The sequence below is a fragment of the Sinocyclocheilus anshuiensis genome, unplaced genomic scaffold, assembly GCF_001515605.1.
Source record: "Sinocyclocheilus anshuiensis isolate Anshui unplaced genomic scaffold, SAMN03320099.WGS_v1.1 scaffold815, whole genome shotgun sequence".
Lineage (NCBI taxonomy): Eukaryota > Metazoa > Chordata > Actinopteri > Cypriniformes > Cyprinidae > Sinocyclocheilus > Sinocyclocheilus anshuiensis.
The window spans coordinates 523,826-547,329 of NW_015549621.1; the positions used below are offsets into that span (position 1 = coordinate 523,826).

Consider the following 23,504-nt stretch of genomic DNA (forward strand, 5'->3'; position numbering starts at 1 on the left):
ATCATTCAGGCTGAAATATGTCCTGTTTAATTCTCAGAAATTTTGAGTTATAATGCCATGGGGGTGAAAAGTCTAGGAATTTAGGAATAGAAATTCCTTCCAAAGCACATATTCCCTCAAAGAAATAGGTTGTAAAAAATAGATTTCATTGCTCTGCTTCTCTTCACGGTTTGATAGAGCTAATTTATTTACACTGTAGCACTGATCCAAGTTATACAGCCTATTATATTACAGACAGCTGTGAGTAACTGTAGTTTAGTTGAATTATTTATTGGGTGTGGTGAAACTTGTTGTACATTTCAAAACCAAAAAGGGTCATGTCCCTACACCTAAAATATATGTGTCATGTGACACGTCACGCTGTTGACGAAGCACGCAGGAGTCACGAGTAAACAAGAACTGTCTTTAATCAAGGAAACACAAGAGATAATCCACAATAGCCAACACACGTAGAGAACGAGTAGACCTGACAAACACAAACTGAACAGACTAGGACTTTTATACAGGGGATGATTGGGGAACACAGGTGACATCAATGGCACATAATCAAACTAAACGAGGACAGGAATATGACCAAATAAGGAAACACAGGAAGGACTACGGGGGCAAAACAGGTCCAAAAGTCTGACAATATGATAAAGTCACGAATGTTCATTTCTAATGAAAACCACTGCATTTACTTAAAAAAAAAAAACTATGAATTAAACTTTGATCACATATTGTTTCATATCTCTGCTTTACACACAGTCTCACTGAATGATCCAAAAGCTCAAGTGTAATTACTGTGATTTAGAAGTGCCAGTATGCAAATTAAATCTGACATTTTCCATGTCAAGCCAGGGAACCAAAAGAGGAACTTATTCTGACTTTCGTTTTGTTCCCCGATGGCTTTTCAAAATTAGCAAATCAATTGTCATCCAATTAGATGGCGGTACTGCTTTCCATCAGGCACTGCTGAGCACAACCCTCATAGCCCTGAGCTGGTCAAGCTTATGCATGAACGTTAAGCAAAAGAGACTCATGGGAAATAAATGTGGAGATGAGAACTGGAGGCATTGTTGCTTCCCTCTGAGCATCACTGCTCGAACTAGTCAAACTCTCCTGCAGCTTTCACTTGTTCATAGAGCACGTCTCAAGCTTACATTGGCATTTATGCTCACATCAGCTTAGCTAGTCAGATATCAAATTTAAGCTTGTTTAAAGCTATATTAACAATAAGAATGGAAATCAATTGGCCTGAATGAAAAAAAAAAAGAACACTTACGTGGTGCACAGTCAATGAACTGCAGGTCATCCAGAGCCGCTCCACCACTCACGTCTTGTGTTCGAACTGCTTCAAATATGAGAATAAAGTTCCTCAGGCTCTTCAGAGATACCTCCGCTCTTCTCCATTCCCTTTGCATCTGCCGCTCTGTCCACACCTCCCTCAGCTCATTTTCTGTCTATCCATCACATATGCAGAAAAGGCAAAATACATATAGCTTTTGCTAATTCATTTATACATTTTTATTATACACATATATTTTTTTAAATGTATGAGCCCTAATAACAGCAAACAGAAAATGCCAACAATCCAATGATCCAATCAATTCCCACTGGACAAAATCAAGCCCCATCCTACATTTTGTCCCATTCAAGAAGCCGTTTCATTTGGGTATATGTCACAGTAGGCAAAAAAGACAATCACATTTCTGTTTCATACTAAGTCAAAACATGTTTTTTCCCTATTTTCTTTAACATTTTTCATAATTCTGTAGTTAGGCTACATTTATCACCTCCCAATGCTCCTCACAGGAAGACCTTATTGCACATAATCCCTCTTGAGGTATGTTTCATATCACAAACTTGAAGTGCTAAATGGTTTATCTCAGCTAAGAAACACACATAACACAGCACTGAAAAGTCATGTAAGAACATGTTTCAGCAAGTAACACTAGTTTCAGCTTATGTCAACAGTGCTATAAAGACCTCCACACTTTCCCTGATTTAAGCTATATATTCCAGTGGCACTTTATGTTTGCTCCACTTGGTAAGATCTAGTCATGTACCTTAGCGAAGAGCCGGATGATTCCTGTGGCTTTCTCAGAAATATAGTACCAGAAGGTGAGTTTACATATGGCACTAGACTGCTTCCACACAGAACTTCTCATGTGAGCTTTATCACCCTTCAATCCCACAGGAGTGGCTGCCAGATATACAAAGTGGCCTGTGTAGGGAGAGACTGACATTAATAATACCCATGTAATACCTTTTATATCATCAACAAAATTTATCATGGAACATACTTCCTCAGTGGTAGAGGTGCTCAAACCTACATTCTGGCAGCATTAGTCAAGCTTTATTGCCACAAACTTCACACACTTTTGTAACTTTGGCTGGGTCACTTTCAGAAGAACTAATTTTAGCAGACTGATAAAAATCTGCATGCCCGTACTCCTGAAAATGTATAGTGCAAACTCCACCTCTTCCATTGGTTAGGAAAATAAAGCAAGGATTTGTGGGCATTATCAGTCTAAAAGGCATGCATGCATGAGTATTTCAAATATTCACTGAAAACAGTACACTAAACAGGCAAGTTTAGTAATGTAGTATTGTTTTATTTTATTTTTATTTTTTGAATGTAGCATATAATTTTGGATGCACTAATCCTATTCTGGCATACAACCAAATTAAAGTCTAGTTATTCTGAAAATTACAAACAGATGAACTCAAACAGGGATGAAGCTAAACTGAAATCATGCATGCTATTTGAGTCAGAAATAATAGAAATATAGGACTGCCAATTGTAATCTATAGGTCTCTGCTAAAACTTCTGACTGTCATCAAGCATGGCTTTCCCACTTACTGTATCTTTCACAGGATTTTGGGACTCATACAGTTCTGTTGATGCTAGAAAACCTTGCTTATGAAAGGATATACACAGAATCTCAAGCTCACAACTACTTTATTAATAACAAATATCTTGCTGAGATAAAGTGAAGCAGAGCACCAAATCAATAAAGGAGGCTACACTGAAGAGATGGGGCCTTGAAATCATAAAACCATGTCTAAGACTGGCAAGACTTCATAGCTTGCATGAGAAATTTTCATTTTTATTGCACTGGGTGTATTAATAAAAAAAAGGGGTATTTCTAAAAGCAAGTCTGGGAGGAGCCTGATCAGTCCTGTCAAATATTATCATATATAGCAGTCACTGAGCCACCTCAGTGACAATTCTTTCATTATTTCATCAATTCATTATGACTGGATATGCAGGTGAACTTGTGAAATGCATAAATTAAAGGGCCATATGTTAAACAACAAAAATTCACTTGCTGAATTACTGATACAGTAGTTAGTTCAAGTATCATCCCATTCCCACAACCTCAGATGATGAGCAAACATCTCCACATAAATAAATTATCTTATTTCAAACATCTAAGTAGCAGGTGCAGGATGTACTGCAATTACCATTGTGAATGCTCTGTTATTTATGAAGTAGTGTTGTTTAGAACACTGTTTGAGTGAATATACTTACACTGGTTTAAAACGGTATCAGATCAGGAGTGTTTGCTTTCTATCTGTTTAAGTCATGTCAATGTGCAGACACGTTATTTACAATATGCTTCTTATGTGGGTGTGAAGGTTAGGCCTCCATGTGAGATCCATGCATTTTTGTTGTACATATGCAGTGGCATATAGTCTTACCGCTTTCATTTTTAAGGGTGTGATCATGAGGAGGTCTAATCATATGAATGGAGCCGACACCACGAGCCCAACTAAAGGTGTCTGCCGGGCTGCTTTTCCAACCACAGTGGCCATGTTCAAATGAGCAGGATGTCCCACAATCCAATTCATCAGTTCCATCTCCACAGTCATCAGTGAAGTCACATTTCTGCTCTCGTTTGTAGCAATTGCCATTGGTACACTGTAGAGAACCTGGTGGACAGGATCCTGCGAAAACACACACATAGATAAATATTTTAATGCATAAAAACAGATGATGTTTTCAAATGTAATTTATCACTGTGATGCAAATCTGAATTTTCAGCATGCAGCCATTACTCCATTCTTCAGTGTCAAGTGATCCTTCAGAAATCATTCCAATATGCTGATTTGATTTCTTATTATTATCAATGTTAAAAAATAGTTCTGCTGCTTTATATTTTTGTGGAAACAGTGTGATGTGTTCTTTCAGGATTCTTAAATAAAAACTTTAAATGAACAGCATTTAATTGAAACAGAAACAAATATAAAATTATAAATGTTTGCTATCAATTTTGATTAATTTAATGCATCTTTGCTGATTGAAATTATTAATTTCTTAAATAAATCTTACTAACCAAGTTTTTTTCAAGTCTTGCAGTTTAAATCTAGATTAAAGACCCATCTCTTTAACCTGGCTTACACATAACACACTAATAAGCTATTATACGCAAATATACCACAATCACAGCAGCGCTGATGTTTAGACCAACAGTACGATTACTAGTTTAATATTATTTATTCAACAGTTAATACTGATGAACTTACATTTTAGATACAATATTCCCAAATAGTTTGTCTATTTCTGCACAGCCAACATAGATGGCTTCAAGTCAGAACCAAACTTTGAACACATCCATGCCTTCAATTAATCAATTAAACTTTCTCATAAAGACATTTATGCATTTCTGCTGGTTTCAATCATTTAGATCATCTGTCAATATAATACTATATTCCAATCCAAAAAATATTTAGACTAATTCCAGCTAAATTCCAGACTCCGTCTACAGCTGTACCAATAATACACTTCAGCTAAACTAGCGAATCTGCTAAGATAGTTTGCCATGACAGTGTCTCTTTGGAAGAGAGTCTTGAAAGGTTTCTCTTTTATTGATTGATTGTGCTTGTCATGGTGGCTGATATTCTTCTTTCGTTTCTGTATGTATGTGTAAATGACTCCTGTCAGTGTTTGACTGACTGGTGAATTAGTGGAAGAGTCTGACCTTTTAGGATCAGACAATTGATTCTGTCACACACAAATTTGCTATAATTTCACTAAGCATATGACACAAAATATAAAAACAACAACAAAAAACGTGTATGTTCCTAACTGTAATTTACAATTTTAAAAACATCTAACCAAGGCTGACAAGTACACACAAAAACTCCTCCTCTTCAACTGTTTCTTGTGATTGATTGATGCAAGCTGAATGGGAGGACAATGGGAAAATGAGTCTCCACGGGCTAATTATCTCACACACAGACACCTCTAAAAAATATGAACACAGTCTGTCAAGTTAGAGGAGATCCAGAAACATGATTGCCTTCACACACAAACTGATGAGAGCTTTGAAAGGTGCTCCTCTTTCTCACACAGACATTTTGTGTGTGTGTGTGTGTGTGTGTGTGTTTGACAGGATGATTGAGTGCTGCCGGCTGGCTCAATGACTGAGTGATGTGCTTCACAGTAACAGAGACAAACCGTGGCATTCACTTCCTCCCATTATATTCAGCAAAAGCTATGGATCCAGCAATGCAGGGGAATTAAATATCCTCATTGTGCTAATGATCTAATTGAAAAGATCAATCTATAAAACCTTCCTTAAAACACAAGTATTATTTAAAGAATCCCTCTGTATTGTCCAGGGCCAAGAAGCCACCTTGCTGTAGGGAGGTAGAATAAAACTATGTAGAGGTAAAGCTTTTTTGGACTGGTAGATGATCGGCAGCTACATTGTAACATTTTGTGAGGCTACATGCAGTGCTGGGGGATTTTTGACATTCACAGCAGGGACATTACAGAACTGCTGCTGACTCCAATGTTCACTGTTGTGTATACCATTACCTCTTAGTTGGAAAAAAAAAACATTTAAAAGGGGTATTACTATGAAACTGTGAATTAATACCCAACCAATGCCCAATACCCAACCGGGGGAAGAAAGGCCCAGATTTCAAATTTGTGTTCTAATATGTAAACCCACAAACAAATTTGCCATTATCTTTTCAGTAAAAAAAAGAGTTCCTACCCACTTACAAAGAAATACTATTTATTGAAAATTCACTTTAAAAAAATAAAACTACTTTCAGTAAATTACTCTTCTTTCTAAGCCAATTAATAGGATTGAATATAGTCAGTCGGTTTAATTAATGCTTCCATAAACCTTCAAAAATCCTTTTTGAAAATAGGAAACTACCAACTGTAAACTTCTGCAAATAGTTTACTGATGTTGTTGGTGACATCTGCACCACAGATGTCAAAGATGCTGATCTTATCAAACAAATATCAGTTTTCCATGAATAAAAGGAAGCAGCAGGGACATATGAACAAGGAAAAACAAAAAGCATGTACCACTGATCAAGTCTATGGAAATGTCACATTTATCATTCCTGTCAATACTGTTTTTTGTTGATTGTTTTCATAGTATTGAACTGAATATAATGCAAGTACTAACTCATCCTGGACTTCAGTGAATTAATCACATAAAAACACCAGTGAGCACTTACTTTGCAGTCTTTGCTGCAGTGGTGGAAAAGAGGTCCTTGAATTTGGGCAGTATGTCCAGTTGTCTGTGGGAAGGACCCATCTAGATATAAGTAGTGGCCTGATGGTTTACGGAGGGTATGATCAGTGGATGGCCCAGTCCCATGTGTGTGCATATTTCCTGGTTTTATCAACCAATCAAAGTCATCATCTTGGCTCTGTCTCCAGGAGCAAAGGTCAAATTCGAAATTGCAGCGACCGCTGTATCCCTCTGGGGGAAAAAAAACATGAATATTGTTAAATATTGGAGCCCACTGACTTACATTGTATGGACAAAAAGAAAATTCAAAATGTTTTTCAAAATCTTCTTTTGTATTCCACATAACTAAAAACCATCATACATGTTTGGAAAGTAGTAAATCATGACAGTATTTTAATTTTTGGGTGAACTAACCCTTTAAAACAAACACGACTGTACATGCAATATACATTTACGGTCAAAATACAAATACGGTCGTATACATTCAATACAGTATGTGAGGTGTAAAGTTATTCCATACACAAATTCTGTGACTGACCACTGAAATACAGTTGAAAACATCTGTGTTACAAGTGACAGGGAAGAGGATGATAGATTTGTTTCTCACTGCATATGTAATGATTCTCATCTGAGCCATCTCCACAGTGATCAATAAAGTCACACAAGTTGTCCTCAGAGATACAGTGACCATTGGCACATATGAACTTGTTGTTAGCACAAGGAAGATCTGACGTTATTGGAGGGGCACAGTCCACAAATGCCACGTCATCAACAACAATATCCCCCATGTAGCTGATGCCTCTCTTGGCTCGAAGACCCACCTATTGATACATTCATAAACCAAAATATGCATGCTTTTAAACTGCAGTAAACATCTTCATTTACTCCACAGTACTTTCCATACGGCTGCATAGTCAAATGCACAAATCAAAGCACACATTTACTCTATGAGACAAGTCAGGTAAACAGACTAATGTGAAAAGCTGTCACTCAAAATCGATTGATTCTCTTAAAAGAAAAGCACAAACAAGTATATGTGTGAAACACTAAAAGAGAAAAATATACATGTAGAGATTGTGAATTGGAAGTGCTTAAGAGCTGCTGCACTAAGGCCCTTGATAGTACACAGCAAAAGGGCAGTCAGCACTAATGACTGAGGGTGTCATGAAGTATCTAGCACAATGAAGAGAACTTGTCAGAGTGTTTATATATAAGAAGTGTTGATAAATATTAATAATGCAAGGGCCAGATGGAGAAAAGGTCATGATATTTCTGATCAAGCATCAACAGTCCAAACATCAGCTTGACACTTAACATTTTACTGCACATTTCAGGAATACTAAACACATACAGTTCTCCTCTGATCACCTTTATGAAATGTAAAACATTTTTTTAAACAAATATTATAAAATTTGTTTACCTGGTTGACAGATTATGGTTCAAAGGTTTGGGGTTGTTTTTTTGAAAGAAGTCTCTTATGCTCACCAAGGCTGCATTCATTTGATTAAAATTACAGTAAAAACAATAATATTGTGCAAACCATGATACTTTTTTAGCTTTATTCCAAGAATAGAAGGTTTTCTATTCTATAAAAAGAACAGAATTTATTTAAAAGTTTTTGGCAACATTATAATTGTCTTTATTGCCATTTTATTCAGTTATGCATCTTTGCTAAAAAGTATAATTTTATAAAAACAAATCTTTCTGACCTCAGACATTTGAACAGTAATGTGGTTGACTGACAGTACCTGTTGGTGTATTATTTGCAGTTGTTTAGGCACAACTGGAGAACCAAAGGGGAAAAAACTGGACATTCAAAAACTTCTTTTTGAAAATGTATTTTCACATTTATTTTCATTTATTTACTTTTTGAAGAAGTATTTATTTGTCCTCACAAAACAGAAACACTGACCTGGATGTTATGACAGATTCCTATGAAGACCTCGCCCCGCCTCCAGCGGTTGCCTTGGTTACCATTTTGGGACCAAACTTCATGTGTGACAGCACTTGATTTGATGAAGACCTGCACATAGAGTTTTGAGACTGTTGTGACAAACTGCAAATTGTTCTCTGGAAAATCCTTCCAACCATTTTAGACTTTGAGCACAATGAAAGACTAAATGAAGCATGAAATTTATTCTGTCACGTTAATAATATGTTTGGATGTTTTCTAGACATGGGTTACCAGTGCAGCAAATGAATAACAATTATATTCATAATTTCTGGATAACTGCACCTGCAACGTTCCAACAGTAAAGCCACTCATGTGATACCAGAACACAAGAGTGCACTGGGGCCCTGTTATTTTAATGGGAGCAGTCAAGAGATCAGTGGTGTGACCATATCCTCCATTGGAGCTGTCCGCAAATATATACCAACCCTCTGATGAACCACTGCAAAACGAACACGTGTACAGATGAGTAAACACAGTAAAGCAAAAACACAGCAAAATATATGTAAACCTGACCATGCATTTATAAACGAAAGCACAAACACATTCCAATAAATGATGCTGTTTATTGCTCACAGTGTGTGGTCATTAGCAGGTCTGTGGTTCTGTTCTCCTTGGTGAATATTCTCCCCTTGTCCTGTCTGCCAGCGAAAGGCATGAGGAGGAACAGGAGTGGCTGGGACACTTAAATACCATCCACAAAAAGCATCCCCTTCAAAATCACAATGCTGCTTCACTGAGGACAGAGAAAACAGTCAGATGGATGAATAGTTTGGGGTCGGTTACAATTTAAATATATTACAAATATTATAAATTACAATTTAAAATAACGGTTTTCCATTTGAATATATATTAAAATGTTGTTTAATCCTGGGATGGCCAATCTGAATTTTCAGCATCATTACTCCAGTCTTCAGGGTCACTTAATCATTCAGAAATCATTGTAATATGCTGATTTCCTGCTCAGAACAACATTTTTTATTATTATCAATCAGGATTCTTCGATGAATAGAAAGCAATTGTTTGAAATAAAAATATTTTGTAAAATTATAAGCGTCTTTACTGTCACCTTTGATCAGTTTAATCCATCCTTGCTCAATTAAAGTATTAGATAAACGAGATGCCTACCACAGTGCTCTTCATCAGAGCTATCGGAGCAGTCTGGTGTGAAGTTACACACTTGACTGAGGCTCACACACTCTCTTGTAGTTGAGCACACAAACTGGTCAGAAGGGCAGCTATGAGGGGGTGCTGCTGACAAGGTGGGGATGGGGGCAAAGGTGCTGGGCTCCTTTGAGGGTAATTCACCTACAGTGTACAAAGATATACACACATAACTACATTAAAACCAAGAATTTTAGCTTAAGGGCATCCTGAAACAGGCAACTGGATCCATATTGACACTACCAGTCCTAATAAGAATGTAATTTTAACAAGTTTTTTTTATTTATTTGTTTTTAACCTGAAACTAATTGCATGTCATTTTTACTTCACCATCATAAGGCTGACAGCCAAGGAAAGACAGATCGTCTATGGCAATATCTCCTCTGAAGTCATCACCAACAGTCCCCTCCAGTAAAATCTGTAGCAGCAAGAAGAAAGAAAGAAGAGTCTATCTTTCTTTTGCAGCGTGCATATTTTTCAGATGGCAAACAACGTGCTAACAACGTTCTAAAAATAAGTGGACTACAGTAGACATAACACATATACTGTATGCTTTGGTTATGCTTTGTCTGATTAATTTCTTTCTGCGTAAAACTTTATTACAAAAAAAAAAAAAAACACTTACTAGACCATTAAAATTTACACATTAAAGGGGTCATATGATGCGATTTCAATTTTTCCTTTCTCTTTGTAGTGTTACAAGCTCTTGGTGCATAAAGAAGATCTGTAAAGTTGCAAAGACTAAAGTCTCAAATCCAAAGAGATATTCTTTATAAAAGTTAAGAGTCAGTCACACCTACCTAAAACGGCTCGTTCTAACACGCCCCCACATGTCTACGTCACGATGTGGGAAGATTTGCATAACACAACATAATGTTCTTTTTAGCAGCATCATATGACCACTTTAAGAACAAGTGAATCACCTAATAATAAGTACCACTGCCTTTATATTTTTTATTTAAAGGGGCAATATGTAGAATTCATAAGCCCTTGATATTAGCGACACAGGTGGCCATTAAGTGAACTGCAGCCAGCAACTTGCTTGTGCTTGCAGTCATGCACACATAACGTACAAGAGACTGAAGTGATTCATGGTCCTTCAGTGTTCTTCATTGTTCTTCACTTAGAAGTAAAAAGTTAGAAACACCTTTGCAGCGATATACTGTTAATGAATATTCAGATGGCGTCCACGCTGATGAGAGTGGTGTATACATGAATATGTAAGTATGTTCTGTACGCTTTCCTCTCAATAACAAAATAAACACAACTAAAATGACAGCAGTGAGAAAAGAGCAGTTAAGAAAGCATCTGGTCATAGCGACATGGATATGTTTGCACCAGCTCTGCAATTCACTGGCATCATGTCGAAAGATGACATAATTAAAATCACACTGTTATGATAGTTTGATTAAAACATATATTTGAGACTACAGACTATAGATCTGACTTTGTGAGACTATAAGTTTGAATTAATCCCTTTTCTTTGCATGATTTGTTGACATTACAGTACAGAATACCTCTTTAAGCATTAACCTGAGTAAGCATTTTATAATCATTCATTGCATGTGTCATAGAACAGAAGAAAGGTTCTTGGGGCACGTCACATCCTTTTGATTTTCCGTGCAAAATCTTCCTGGGTTGCCACGAGTTGAAGCTACTAATTGACAAATGTGTCTATTCCTGCTCTGCCAATGAAAATGTCTCCAAACAAACCACAAACAAATTCAGCTATTTCTGTCAGTGTCTGGTTGTGGTGCCCTGGACTGGCCACTTGAGGGTGCTCTTCCCATTTCACTTTTACATGTTTTGAACGCTGTTTCCCATAGTCCTTTGCTAGTCTTTCTGTTCTGATCATGATCACCTGTAGGTAATTTACTCATCATCCCATCCCTATTTATTCCATGCTCACTCTGTCTGTCTCTGCGGCAGTATTGATTTAGTTACGTCCTGTTTCTTGTTCCCTGTGTTTTGAATTACCCTTTGCCACGTTTTTGTTCTGTTCTGATTATTTGTACATGAATAAACATTCTGCACATGGATCTAACCTTGTCTCCTCTCAGTGTTCCGTGACAATTTCTGAATGCGTTTGAACAAATTGGTTGAGTGAATGAGTTTGTGATCAACACATTATGTATTATTTCCATACATAAGCCCTAAATACTCCTTTGCTCTCATTACTTCCATCTCATTACTTCCTTCTCTCTGTCTTATCTTCAGTAATGTTAAATCTACTACTGGCTGAGGAAGAATCCATAAGGGGTTATGTGGATACATTACTCTTGGTATACATCTATAATTGTTTATCCCCATCTCCTTAATATCTTCTTCTACAACCCATCCAAAACTCTTATGTTTATTCATTCCTTGTTCCCAACATATTCCTAGTATTTTCTTTGTTGGATGTACCTCATCCTGACTCTTAAGATTTGTCCAATATACAGCCATTAACTGTTGCCTTCTAATATAAAGCGGCATTTCGTTTATCTCTACTTGCATTGCTGCAATAGGTGTTGTTGGATATGCCCCACAGCAAATTCTCAATGCTCTGATTTAAATCTAGCGGTTCTGTTGTGTTTGTGTCGCAAGTTCAGTGACGTAGGTAGTGACGATTCTCTCCGGCCAATCCGTGATCAGCAGAGTTTACACGTCACGTTTTGGTAACGGTATGGTTCACTTGGAACCTCAACCGAGGTGGTACTAAAAAGGTACCAGGTACCAGTTACTGTAGCAAGTGGAAAACCCCCCAAAGGTGAACTGTACCATGCAGTGGAAAAGTGCCATATGATTGCTCAGTCTTTAGTGCATGCATTATCAACAGAGTTACATGTATGAGCTTTAATGGCACTTTTTGTGCCAAATTTAAAGCTGTAGCAGCCAGTTAATCAAAGGATTCAGCACACAAGGACACCATTACACCTGTAGACTTCAGTACTCATAATTCTGATCAATAACTCACCTGAAAGTGGTGGGCACTGTTGATCAGCAGTGTCTTCCTGTACCAGAAGTTGCCTTGGTCACCATAGCGAACCCACAACAAGTTCCCCCGCCCACTGTTACGTGTGCGCATGTACACGGCCAAATGAAACACATGCTGGCCAAACATGTGATAGTGGAATCTGAAAACACAGGGTGGTTTGGATTCAGGACCTAGGCGAGGAGTTCGGAGAAAAGGCCGACTGATAAGAACGGCGGTGTCTTTGAACTTCTGTGGCTCTGAAGATTCGATAAAGAGGAAGTGGCCATCCGCACTGGCTCGTGTGTGGTCCTTCCATGGGCCCGTGTTGAAAGTGGGAGTGGGCCCTTGGATATGGGTCCAATCAAACATATCCTCCTCATGTTCCTGAGTCCAGCTACACAGATCTTCCTCAAAGTCACACATTAGCTCTGGCGCTGATAGGAGAAGAAAAGATCACTGTAAACCGATTGCCAAAAAAAAGAGACTGCTAACATCAAACAATATAAACTGTTTAGTGACCATTTAAAACTCCACCAATATACTGACAGCAGTTTTCCTCGTCTGTTCCATCTCCACAGTCATCGATCAGGTCACAGATCTGAAAATAGTCCACACATGCTTTGCTCCGGCCACAGTGAAGGTGATTAGGAGTTGGGCACATCTCCACAGCCTTGGGCAATGAGCAGTTATGGAACATAAAATCATCTAGAGCGGAGACTCCTTCATACACAGCCAGGCTCAGTTTTGCAAATGAGATGTGGAAAGGCCTGGTCTGCCTTCCAATCTGGATGATTACAGGGTGCCACTGGTTACCTTGGTTGTAAAGTGTTTGCCAAAGCATAGTGATGCTGTCTGAGTCCTCTATCACCAGATGCATTTCAGCAGCACCAACAGAATGGCCAGAATTATAGTGCCTGTAAGCAAAACAATCAATGTAAATATTAAAATCTAAACACTGAATGTTAGAAAATATACTGTAAAGCAGTGAATAATATTGTTTGTGATTTGTGTTTTTTTGCAAATATTAACATATATTTTAATTGATTTTTAATGAATGAATTTCACTAAGCAAGATCAGAGCCTTACCAGAAGGTCATGATGCAATCTGAACTTGCTTGCTGGAATGTAGGACTGCGCAGTAAAGCCTGCTGGGAAAGCCTACTGCTCTTCTTGAAAATAAACATGAAGTGGCCTAGGATAGTAGAAAAGGATAGTAAAACATTAAAAGGTATTAACAGAATCCTGAACATGTAATATTATATTATACATTGTTGTTTTTAAACTATAAGTAGATTATGTGACATTTTTAAAAATCATTCAATTAAAATAAACATTTAAAATAATATGATAAACATTAACAGATATTTAGCAATGGAACTATGAAAAAAAACACTACTTTTCCTTTGCAAAGCACTAAAATTGAAATGAACTAGCCTAATTCTCACACAGTTTACACTAGATAACCATTATTAGTTAAGTAGGATTTAAAAAAAAATTTCAGTGCTAATGCAAACTAAGTAAAGGTTCTTCATGGAGAAACTGAAAAGTTATGAAATGTGCACATGGAATAAGTGGATGTGGTTTATAGGTCAGATCTACAGTTTTAGCATATTTTGTGAGTGAGAGTATAAATTAAATATGAGACAAAATCATTTCATGACTTATTTAGTCTGTGTATTTATGTCAATGCCCTCACCTGCACTTGTATTAGTAGAGTGGTCCTGGGGTGGTGTTTGGTCCGGATAATCTATGGCGACTCCATTAGCTGAGCCTCTCGCCCATTCAAATCCATCACTCTGGAAAACCTCATACCAGCCACATGAATCAGACTCAAAATCACACTGTGCTGCTGAAAGTCAAATTAACATTATGAAATAATAGTGAAACAATAAATGAAAGAATAAAACCACCCTTCAAAATATAGACAAAACAGTTCAAACCTTCAGAATATCTTAATTATGTTCCAAGGAAAAAGAAAGCCATATACAGTAGGTTTGTAACAACATGAAGGTGAGTAAATGATGACAGAAATTTCATTTATGGGTGATCTTTTTTTATCAAACACCTACGCAGAATCTTTGTCAAGAAAACAGTGACATGGCTCATGTTCCAGTGAAATCATGTCAGCTTTAAGCTGTTTTGATCTTTGAGTCTCCAGTCTTTTATTTTGCAATGTGGAAGTAAACTATTTCTACAGTAAAAATAACTGTACATGAATGACACCTGAAGCCTTGCACATTCAATTTACAAATGGCCCTACACAAGGTTACGTTAAAGATAAGGTGGATACTCACAACATTTGGCCTCATCCTCTCCATTGGGGCAATCTAATGAAAAGTCACACACTTTCACCCCATCTACACAGACGTTTTCCCCACAGTAAAACTGAGATGGGAGGCATTGAGCTGGAAGAGGTGCCTTGATGTCAGTCTCTGGAGAAAACAATAAAGCCAAAATACATATTTCATAGAAAAGGTAAGCAAAAGGTCAAGATGGGACTCATAAAGTGAAGAGTGGCTAGAGCTCCTTCCTGCATTATCACCTCTATTAACGGAGTCATGTAGATCTGAACATGGGCACATTATTATGATTAATCTGATTGTCCAGGGTATGGCTGAAATAAATCACAATAATGCAGTATCGTAACACACACATTTACAACTAAACACATAAACCTCCCTTTGAAACACTGGGTCAAAGAAAATATACAATCAGCCTTGTTCTGTTCTGTGCAGGTCTGTATTTATGGAGGAAAATAAAGTATGATTATCTTTTCCTATAAACATTTAAGCATTGTTTGTGACAAATATGTAATTTGTATGTAACAAATATGTATGTGACTTATATATGTAAAATAAAAGTTACTGACTTACTGCAAAGCTGTGTCAGCAATTACATCTTAAAATGTAGACCTATAAAATCTTCAGAAGATAATAAAACCACACCATGATTTTGTCATGGCACTTATGCATACACTAAAATTAAAAATGTAACTGATGTCTCTCCCTCTTTCTATCTTGGGCTGAACTGTAAATTAGAAATATGCTGAAGTTCCCTTCTGCCTGTCACTATTGTCCCTCTGGTGTCCCAATCCATCCAGCACAGGCTGTAAATGTATTAGAACTTATTTAAAGCTTTATATTCCTGCATATCTTCTGAGCTCTCTGCACCTCACACCCTTCCGAAATTTCATATCAGTGAGCAAAGCCATCATATAACTTCATATTTTTGCCTTTACAAACAGCTATATTATGACCCAAACATGGCTATTGGAAGGAGGAGCATATTCATACATACTGGATAATGTCCTTGGTAAATATAAGCAAAGAAGGCTATGCAAATAAACCTGCATTGTTTATCTTTTCTTTAGTGTGTTATGTAGCTGTTTGTGCATGTATAAGATCTGCAAAGTTACAAAGCTCAAAGTCTCCCACAAAAGGATTTAAGGATCTAAAAGAGAAGGCTGATCGAGACCTCCTGAAAATGCCTCAATCAAATTCTCCCTCACATACCTACGTCACTATGTGGAAATATTTGCATAATGTGGCCCAAATGTATGCGCAAAGAAAGAAGGCATGGTTTGGTTTTGGGTATTGTAGTAGTGTTGTTGCCGCCATGTTGTGGAGATTCTGTGTGTTTCGGTTTCTATGCAAAAGTACTTTATTTGGCCTTCAGAAAGTGGATACAATTAGGAATCAGTGGTTACGATTTATTCACAACACTGTCCAGAAGAGTACAACCCAAATGTTCATGTTTGTGCAGCGCATTTTATGGAGGACAGTTTCCTGACCCTGGGAGAGTACAAGGCCGGCTGTGCACAAAGACTGTTTCTAAAAAAATGGAGCAATTCCAACTTTGTTAGGAATTTCTGGCACTTCAGAATCAGAGCCCGTAATTATGTTTTATTATTTGCTATTGACTGTTCAAATCCGGAGTTTGGTGAAGTGTAGAGTAATGCATATTGTTTGTTGTTCTTACGTTCACAAGTGCAGAGATGGATTTATGTTTACAAACATAGTGTCCTCTGTTCTCTGATTTTAACTGCCGGCGAAATGATGACAAACATAGATGCACTACGTGTTTTCTTTCGTCACGTGCAGCTTTTACCACTCTGATACTTTCGTCTTTTTGTAAGTCGCACTAGGAAAGTTGGTTCCGATCGATCGGCTTGGTTATCTACATGCTCAGAGTCTGGTTTGGGCTCGAACTGATATGGTAAAACTGACAACATTATTAATCTTTGGAAGCCGAAGCTCGTTATTATGGTAATGGACGTTACATTTCTGATACACTCTTGAGATGTTCGGCCAATCACAATGCACTGGGTCAACTGGCCAATCAGAACACACTGAGCTTTTTGTAAGGAGGTTTTTTTTTTTTTTTTTAGAAATCGACACGTTTTAGAAAAACTGGACATAGAGGGGCTACAATAATATACAGTATGTGAAAAATAATATGCTTTTTGAACATTAAATCATGCTAATATTCTATTAAACCTAAAACATAAAATAATGATCTTTGAAAATAGCATCATATGACCCCTTTAAAGTTCCAGGAGTATATTTAAATGTACACATGGGGTTACTTTTCTAGTATAGTTCAGGTCCTTCCCCATCTGAGGGTTGTCCAATACACAGCAACCACCCAAACAGAGTTTATTTGAGTCCACACTCAACAATGTTAAACTGTGTTTTATAAACACACAGTTAAAGCAGGCAGAAAAAAATATTTTAAAAGTCAAGGGTCAGGAGTCCAACAAAAGTAAACACTTACCACCACAATGGTGACTTTAAAATGTCGACTCTTTCCTTCAGTGATTCTACTTGTTAATATTAGGTGTCTTCACTAATGGTCAATCATCATTCAATTAAGCACTTAATTATCTATTAACTATTAACTTTAACTAGGGATGCACGATATATCGGCCACCATATCGGTATCGGCCGATAAATGCTAATTTTTTCTGTTATCGGTATCGGCCCGATAAGAAAATTTGGCCGATATCTTAAAGCCGATAAATAATGCATTATTAGAGTTAATTTAACACTGGGGTTTTTGCTGTGCACAAACGCAAAAACAATACAAACGCAAATAGGGCGAACCAAAAAAAAGCATTTTAAGTTTAGAAACATTTTGAGTCCTCCCTCCCTTGCTGCACAGTGCTTTGGTCCACTCCCTGCTTTCCCCTTTTACCTCACCCACACACACAAGTCCGGTGAGAGAGAACACAGTTCTTCAATAGTTGTGGGGCTCCAGTAAGTCGGCTGTCAAGGCTATTTTATTCTCTTTAAACATCAGATGAAGTGATTCTTTTATCTTTAATACAGATGATGCTGAGTCATTAATAAATTAGTCATGACAAAGCAATAATGATAGCCGATGTATTTTTCCATGAGTCCGCTATGTTAGCGATTATAATGTTACCTAGCTTGTTTGGTAGCTTGTTGGATAGTAAGCCACCCACAACTAACACGCGATAAGCCTATGTGTGAATGGATATCAGTTTAATATTGTAGATCTATCGTTGTGTTGGGTTTTGCTCAATATAATGTTAAGTGGCAGATCAGTGGGCTTGCTGCAGTTGAATATCTAAGTAAGGACAGAATATCCTCTGTCCCAGATGAAACCTAAAATACTATGTGGAGGATTCAAGATAATTTGATAATTATAATATGACTGCATCGCGCAAATAATCATGGGAGCAAAGTATCCATCAGTTGTATCCTTTGAAATCCTTCATTCTGAAAGGCCCTTTGAAGTAGCCAGTTCTGAGCACTTCTATTTGGAACGACCCTTCAATATGGTGTCATGTCCCAAAGTGCCCTTCAGAGGCCGAATGCAGCGCTTTTTGCAAACCAGTTCGACCGATTAGATCAAAAGTGATTAATTCGTGAATCTGGCATTGCTAGTTCTGATTCTAAACAGTTGATAGAAAACACATGTGACTTGATTGCTGAAGTATTATCCCACAAAATGATTCTCAGGTCAGTAGACGTCAATTCCACTGACGTATAAGGAATTATCTGTAATTTTGTACTGGGCTCATGACCCAGTAAAAAGGGTCTAGCGATGCCCCTGACTTATACTGATACTGATGTTCCACAAAAGAAATGCAGATTTGTATCGACATGAGGGTGAGTAAATGATTTCTGAAATGTGATTTTTAGGTGAACAATCCCTTTTTGGATTTAGACAGCCTTATTGGATAAACATGGCACCCTGAATCTGTCCAGACTGTGCAGACTGATTTGCAAAAAAAAAAAATCACCCATGAAAAGGCATATTAGTGTTTACCCACCTACTGCTGCCACACATCCTCTGCTGAAGGACACATCATCAATTGCTACAACTGCATATGGGTCACTGCTGTAGAATATCAATCCTCTAATCACAACCTGTAAATTAACAGTGATTTTGTGTTACTGACTGAACTACACACCATACTTACTTCACAAGTTCAAATAATAATACCCCTTCCCCCAAACACACATAACCCCACCAACCTTAAACTCCTCTCTGCTGTTTAACACCACCACTCTTCGCATCCAGGGAAGATTGTATGGATCAGGATTGGAGGCAGAAAGAAACCAAACCTCCTGCATCTCTCCTGAAGATATGAACTGGATCAGAACTTGCAAAGCCCCTGCCAGCATCCCAATATGCTGATAGAAAGTTAGCTGTTCAACGGAAAGGACAACAAAGAGAGAGAAAATATAAATCTTCAAAAGAATGTGTTATGTGAACAAAGGATTCGAGCGGTGCATTGCTCGCTTCATTACACATGTTGAACTTTAAGCTGAAACATTAAAGATATTCACATATTTGGCCAATTGAGACTAAATTAATGCTGAAAGCATCTCATACTCAAAGCAGTTTTTTTGTAAAGTGAGGTTATGTTATTGCATCTTACTGCCAAGTTCAATGTCATCTCATTTTTGTTTAAGCAGAGAAGCACTCAAAGTGAATTACACCATAACAGAGAATCTAAAACCATAGATCACAAAGAGTGAATGCACTACCCACTGTGTCAGGGCTCTGACAGCCTATGCATAACTCTCTGCTGTCAATAAGAGTGTGTAGCCGTGGCAGTGGATAAGTGTTCTACGCACATAATCGAGGGCTTGAGCTAAGCAATTAACAAGATACTGCTTATGTTTTGTGGTAAACTCGGCACTGTGTCTTTCTTGTCAAAAACAAACATATTGCATTGGTTCATTTATTGAACTACTAAAATCGCTCTTATAATTTTTTAATAGGCTATATAATTTGAGACTGGGACTTTTCACTGTTTATATTACTCAGCTTGTCTGTGTTAGTTCGAGTCAGACTGTTTGTCAGCAAATCTGTTTGCAGGTTTTACATTGCTACATCAGTAAGTGGCGATAAGTGCCTATATGAGTGAGCCATTCAGTGAACCTATTCATTCAGGAACTAAATCAGAGTAAATCATAGAATCATTCATTCAACTGATTTGTTCATAAACAGTGAATCTGCTGTGGCTTCATTCTGAACTATTTTCATTGGTGGAGCAAAAAAAAAAACAAGTATTATGTATTGTCTAAAATGTAAGTACATATTCATGTATGGTTTATTGAACAGTTGTATAAAAGCTCTATCACACAGTAGTGTACATATCATGGAAATTCGTGTTTTGATAGCTTGCTTTAAAAAGCAGATGGTGGTTTAGGAAATAGACTACTGATTTATGTGGTATCAGAGTTAAAGTACTAATTAGACAATTAAATACAACACCAAAAGATGTTTAGTAATGTTTTTCTGTACCCAGCATGTCTGTGAAGGCTGGAAGTGAGGACTGTATATTTCAGCGGTGACTCCTCCTCCATTTTTTGAGTTTATATAGAGGCAGTGACCTGACAAAAGAGAATAAATAGTGTCCTGAGAAGTTAGGAAATTCAGTATAAAACTAAACCTAAGTATTGTATAGTGTGAATATCGTGCTTACACTCAGGGAGAAAAAACCCCAAACTGATATGCAAAAAATATGCAATTTTCGGAATTTAGCATGTACTATCAGTCGTAGGGTGGAAGGCATGTAGAAGATTGTGTACAACAGGTTTTTTAGAAACGTTTGACCATGTTGATAATTAAAGGCCTTAGAATTCATGTATCAAATTTGAAACAGTAGGCTTTATAGAGTTAAGTAGTATCCATACAGGTATAAGATGAACTGTCTTACCAGTAACATTTTCTCTGTGGTCTGCCTTGGTACTAGGACAGCTCAAACCTGATCCTCTTATCCAAACATGATGTTCATTTTGAAGTTGAAAACCACAGAAACCTTCCTCAAAGTCACATCTCACAAACTGTGAACCTATATGAGAGGAACTCAAAGCTATATCAGGCCATTACAGTAAAATAAACACTGCTGTCTGCTAATCATTTAAAATCTGTTACAGGGACACCATTACAAACATGCCATCCATCACAACGCATTTAATAGGCGCTTGACTGAAAATCTATTGTCACAAAGTAGATTCAGGAGATGCAAAATAAGGAAATCCAAGTTGTATAATATATATTATAGGTATACAGAATAAATGTTCTGTGTTTACATGGACGTCATGATGAAAATGAAAATGCTAATGGAAAATCTTTTCTTAGCATCATTAAACGGATGAGGGTGCAAAACAAAAGCAGAGGTCAACCCTAATACATCAACCTCAATTCTGTAATGTTCTGCCTCTTAAAAGCCCTAGAAGATTTTAATCAATATTACAAAAGCACTGTTGTAAGTCCTCCCAGTGTGCCCCTTTTATGAGCGTGCCATAAATCTCACTATTTACAAATGAGGGCCTTTAGGGGCATTTAAAATCATGTTGTCAACAGAGAGGAAAAGAAAGGACCATTACTGTCAAAGAATTGCCTGCACAAGCACAGAAAACATGTACAAATACAAGAGCAGATAAGACATTGAAAAATGTACAGACTAATACTTACAGTTTGTCTCATCACTGCCATCTTCACAGTTCTCTCTGAAATCACATACATGCTCCTCAGATACACAGCCGCCTCTCGCACAAGTAAACTCCTCAGGCAGACATGGCGTAGATAATACACTCGCCAGGACACACAGCAGAAATGAGGCCTGCACACACGCCCTCATTGAGCTCTCCGACATACAATTCAGTAGCTCATTCAGATCTACATGTAAGCACAAACACAGACAGACACACTCACACCTCAGTATCTACAAAACATAAATCCTTCAAATCCAAAGAGTGTCGGTGTACTGTATAACCACGACTTTGTGCTATGGACAGCCGCGTCTCACAGAACACTATTGCAAATGACTTTATGGCTGTTACACAATAGCTCTGCTTTCTTTCATTATGTATCGTGTGTGTGTGTGTGTGTGTGTGTGTGTACATGATGTCAAACTGTGTGTCAAACTCCATGCAATTGGCTGGAGATAAAGTGGCAGTAAAATGTAATCTATTATTTCAAGACATGATATTCTGTGCAATATGAAACCAAGTTTACATGCTTGAGTTAAACAAACACATTTAGGTGAAAACATAAAAAGCAATTTAAACGAGTGTTAAAAGAAATTTTTGCTATCTAAATTTCCTTCATTTTCAGTTTAAAGAAACAGCACTGAATTAAAAATAAGATGGCAAAGTAATCAGTTGTGTTAGTTCCACCCTCTGTCCTGCACCGACTTAACAAATGTTCATTCAGCTATAATTTCACGTTTCATGAATCAATGACTAAAATTCAAAATCATTAATGGGGTGTGATAGAAGAGAAGCTCTGTTGGCCATAATAATATCAGAATGACCTTCACGCACAAAAGAACTCAATCTTAAAAATAAGAATAAATAATTAGGGATCAAATAATAATACATTTTTTTATAATAAATATTAAGGATTTTTTTTTTTTTTATCAGTCCCACATCATTACTGATAAACTTGACATCCCTCTAAAGATGTTACCTAGCTGAAATGGGCTATTGTAGGATAATAGCTGGTCAAATAGAAGGTGACTATACTAATAATCCTCCTGATCCAGAGAGTGCGGGTGGTAATAATGGAGTCTTAAGACACACAAATCCTTAATAGTCCAACTGAAGAACAAATCTTGTGTCGCCAGGGATGTCACTTTCGGTCTATGTGATTAATTGGGTTTATTGATTGTCAGTGCTGGGAGATTTAAGTGGCTGTGTTCTCACTTAATGGACACTAATTATTATGTCAGTCGCCAAGACAGACAACACAGCAGAAGACAGACAGTGTATTCAGCATTGATCTTTGGTCTTTAAATAAGCTTTCATGCATTTACATACACTCTGGTGGACATTTTAGCAATATTAAGGAAAATTGTTCATCGTCCTTCTTTTTTGAATGATTGTTTTCAAACAGTTCCCCAAATGTTCTCCACATCTGCAACTGGACAACCAAATTGGTAGTCCAGCCCCAAAAACAAAATTATGTTTGACTTCTGATATTTTAATTTTTTTTTGTCCAGTCAATACTCATCAAAACTGTTTGGTTACCAAACAGTTTTATCTGCTTTTTGTGTTTTGCAGAAGTAAGAAAGTAAGTCAGGCACTCTCAGATCCTCTTTCTCTGTTGGTGGTTTAACCTCAATATGTCTTTTACTGGCAAGTGTGTCTAGTTATTTTGGAGTAATTGTTAAGACTACAACTATGTGTTCACTGCTCAATGATCCAAATAAATTAGTTGGGAAAGCATCCATATCAAGGAACCCATAGTCCAAAAATACATAATTCAGGTCTTCCAGTACCTGAAATTATAACTTTTAAATGAGTACTATTATTGTGTTTTCAGTTTACAGTTCAGATTTTAGGTCCAAAAGCATGTTATTCACTCTGACAAAAGAAATAATACAAGAGGTAGTGAAGTTTGACACATGCATCACTCCTCTCGTGCTTGAGCTAAAAGTACCATATGTTCTCGATCAAAATAC

The 23,504-nt window shown here is 37.2% G+C and overlaps 1 protein-coding gene across 1 annotated transcript in view; it reads right to left on the reverse strand.

Annotated features, from left to right (window-relative positions):
• malrd1 (MAM and LDL receptor class A domain containing 1) overlaps positions 1 to 21,680 on the reverse strand; it is a 31,668-nt gene extending 9,988 nt beyond the window's left edge. The window contains exons 1-20 of the mRNA XM_016448381.1: positions 21,515 to 21,680; positions 20,754 to 20,888; positions 20,339 to 20,427; positions 19,060 to 19,233; positions 18,855 to 18,951; positions 14,851 to 14,988; positions 14,253 to 14,405; positions 13,643 to 13,748; positions 13,103 to 13,470; positions 12,557 to 12,990; positions 9,931 to 10,018; positions 9,565 to 9,744; positions 9,013 to 9,172; positions 8,722 to 8,878; positions 8,398 to 8,508; positions 7,093 to 7,306; positions 6,469 to 6,716; positions 3,688 to 3,937; positions 2,049 to 2,206; positions 1,265 to 1,442 (exon numbers count right to left, since the gene is read on the reverse strand). Coding sequence (XP_016303867.1) covers positions 1,265 to 1,442; positions 2,049 to 2,206; positions 3,688 to 3,937; positions 6,469 to 6,716; positions 7,093 to 7,306; positions 8,398 to 8,508; positions 8,722 to 8,878; positions 9,013 to 9,172; positions 9,565 to 9,744; positions 9,931 to 10,018; positions 12,557 to 12,990; positions 13,103 to 13,470; positions 13,643 to 13,748; positions 14,253 to 14,405; positions 14,851 to 14,988; positions 18,855 to 18,951; positions 19,060 to 19,233; positions 20,339 to 20,427; positions 20,754 to 20,888; positions 21,515 to 21,680 — 3,604 coding nt within the window. The remainder of the gene's footprint in view (positions 1 to 1,264; positions 1,443 to 2,048; positions 2,207 to 3,687; positions 3,938 to 6,468; positions 6,717 to 7,092; positions 7,307 to 8,397; positions 8,509 to 8,721; positions 8,879 to 9,012; positions 9,173 to 9,564; positions 9,745 to 9,930; positions 10,019 to 12,556; positions 12,991 to 13,102; positions 13,471 to 13,642; positions 13,749 to 14,252; positions 14,406 to 14,850; positions 14,989 to 18,854; positions 18,952 to 19,059; positions 19,234 to 20,338; positions 20,428 to 20,753; positions 20,889 to 21,514) is intronic.
• Between the last annotated feature and the right edge of the window lie 1,824 nt (positions 21,681 to 23,504).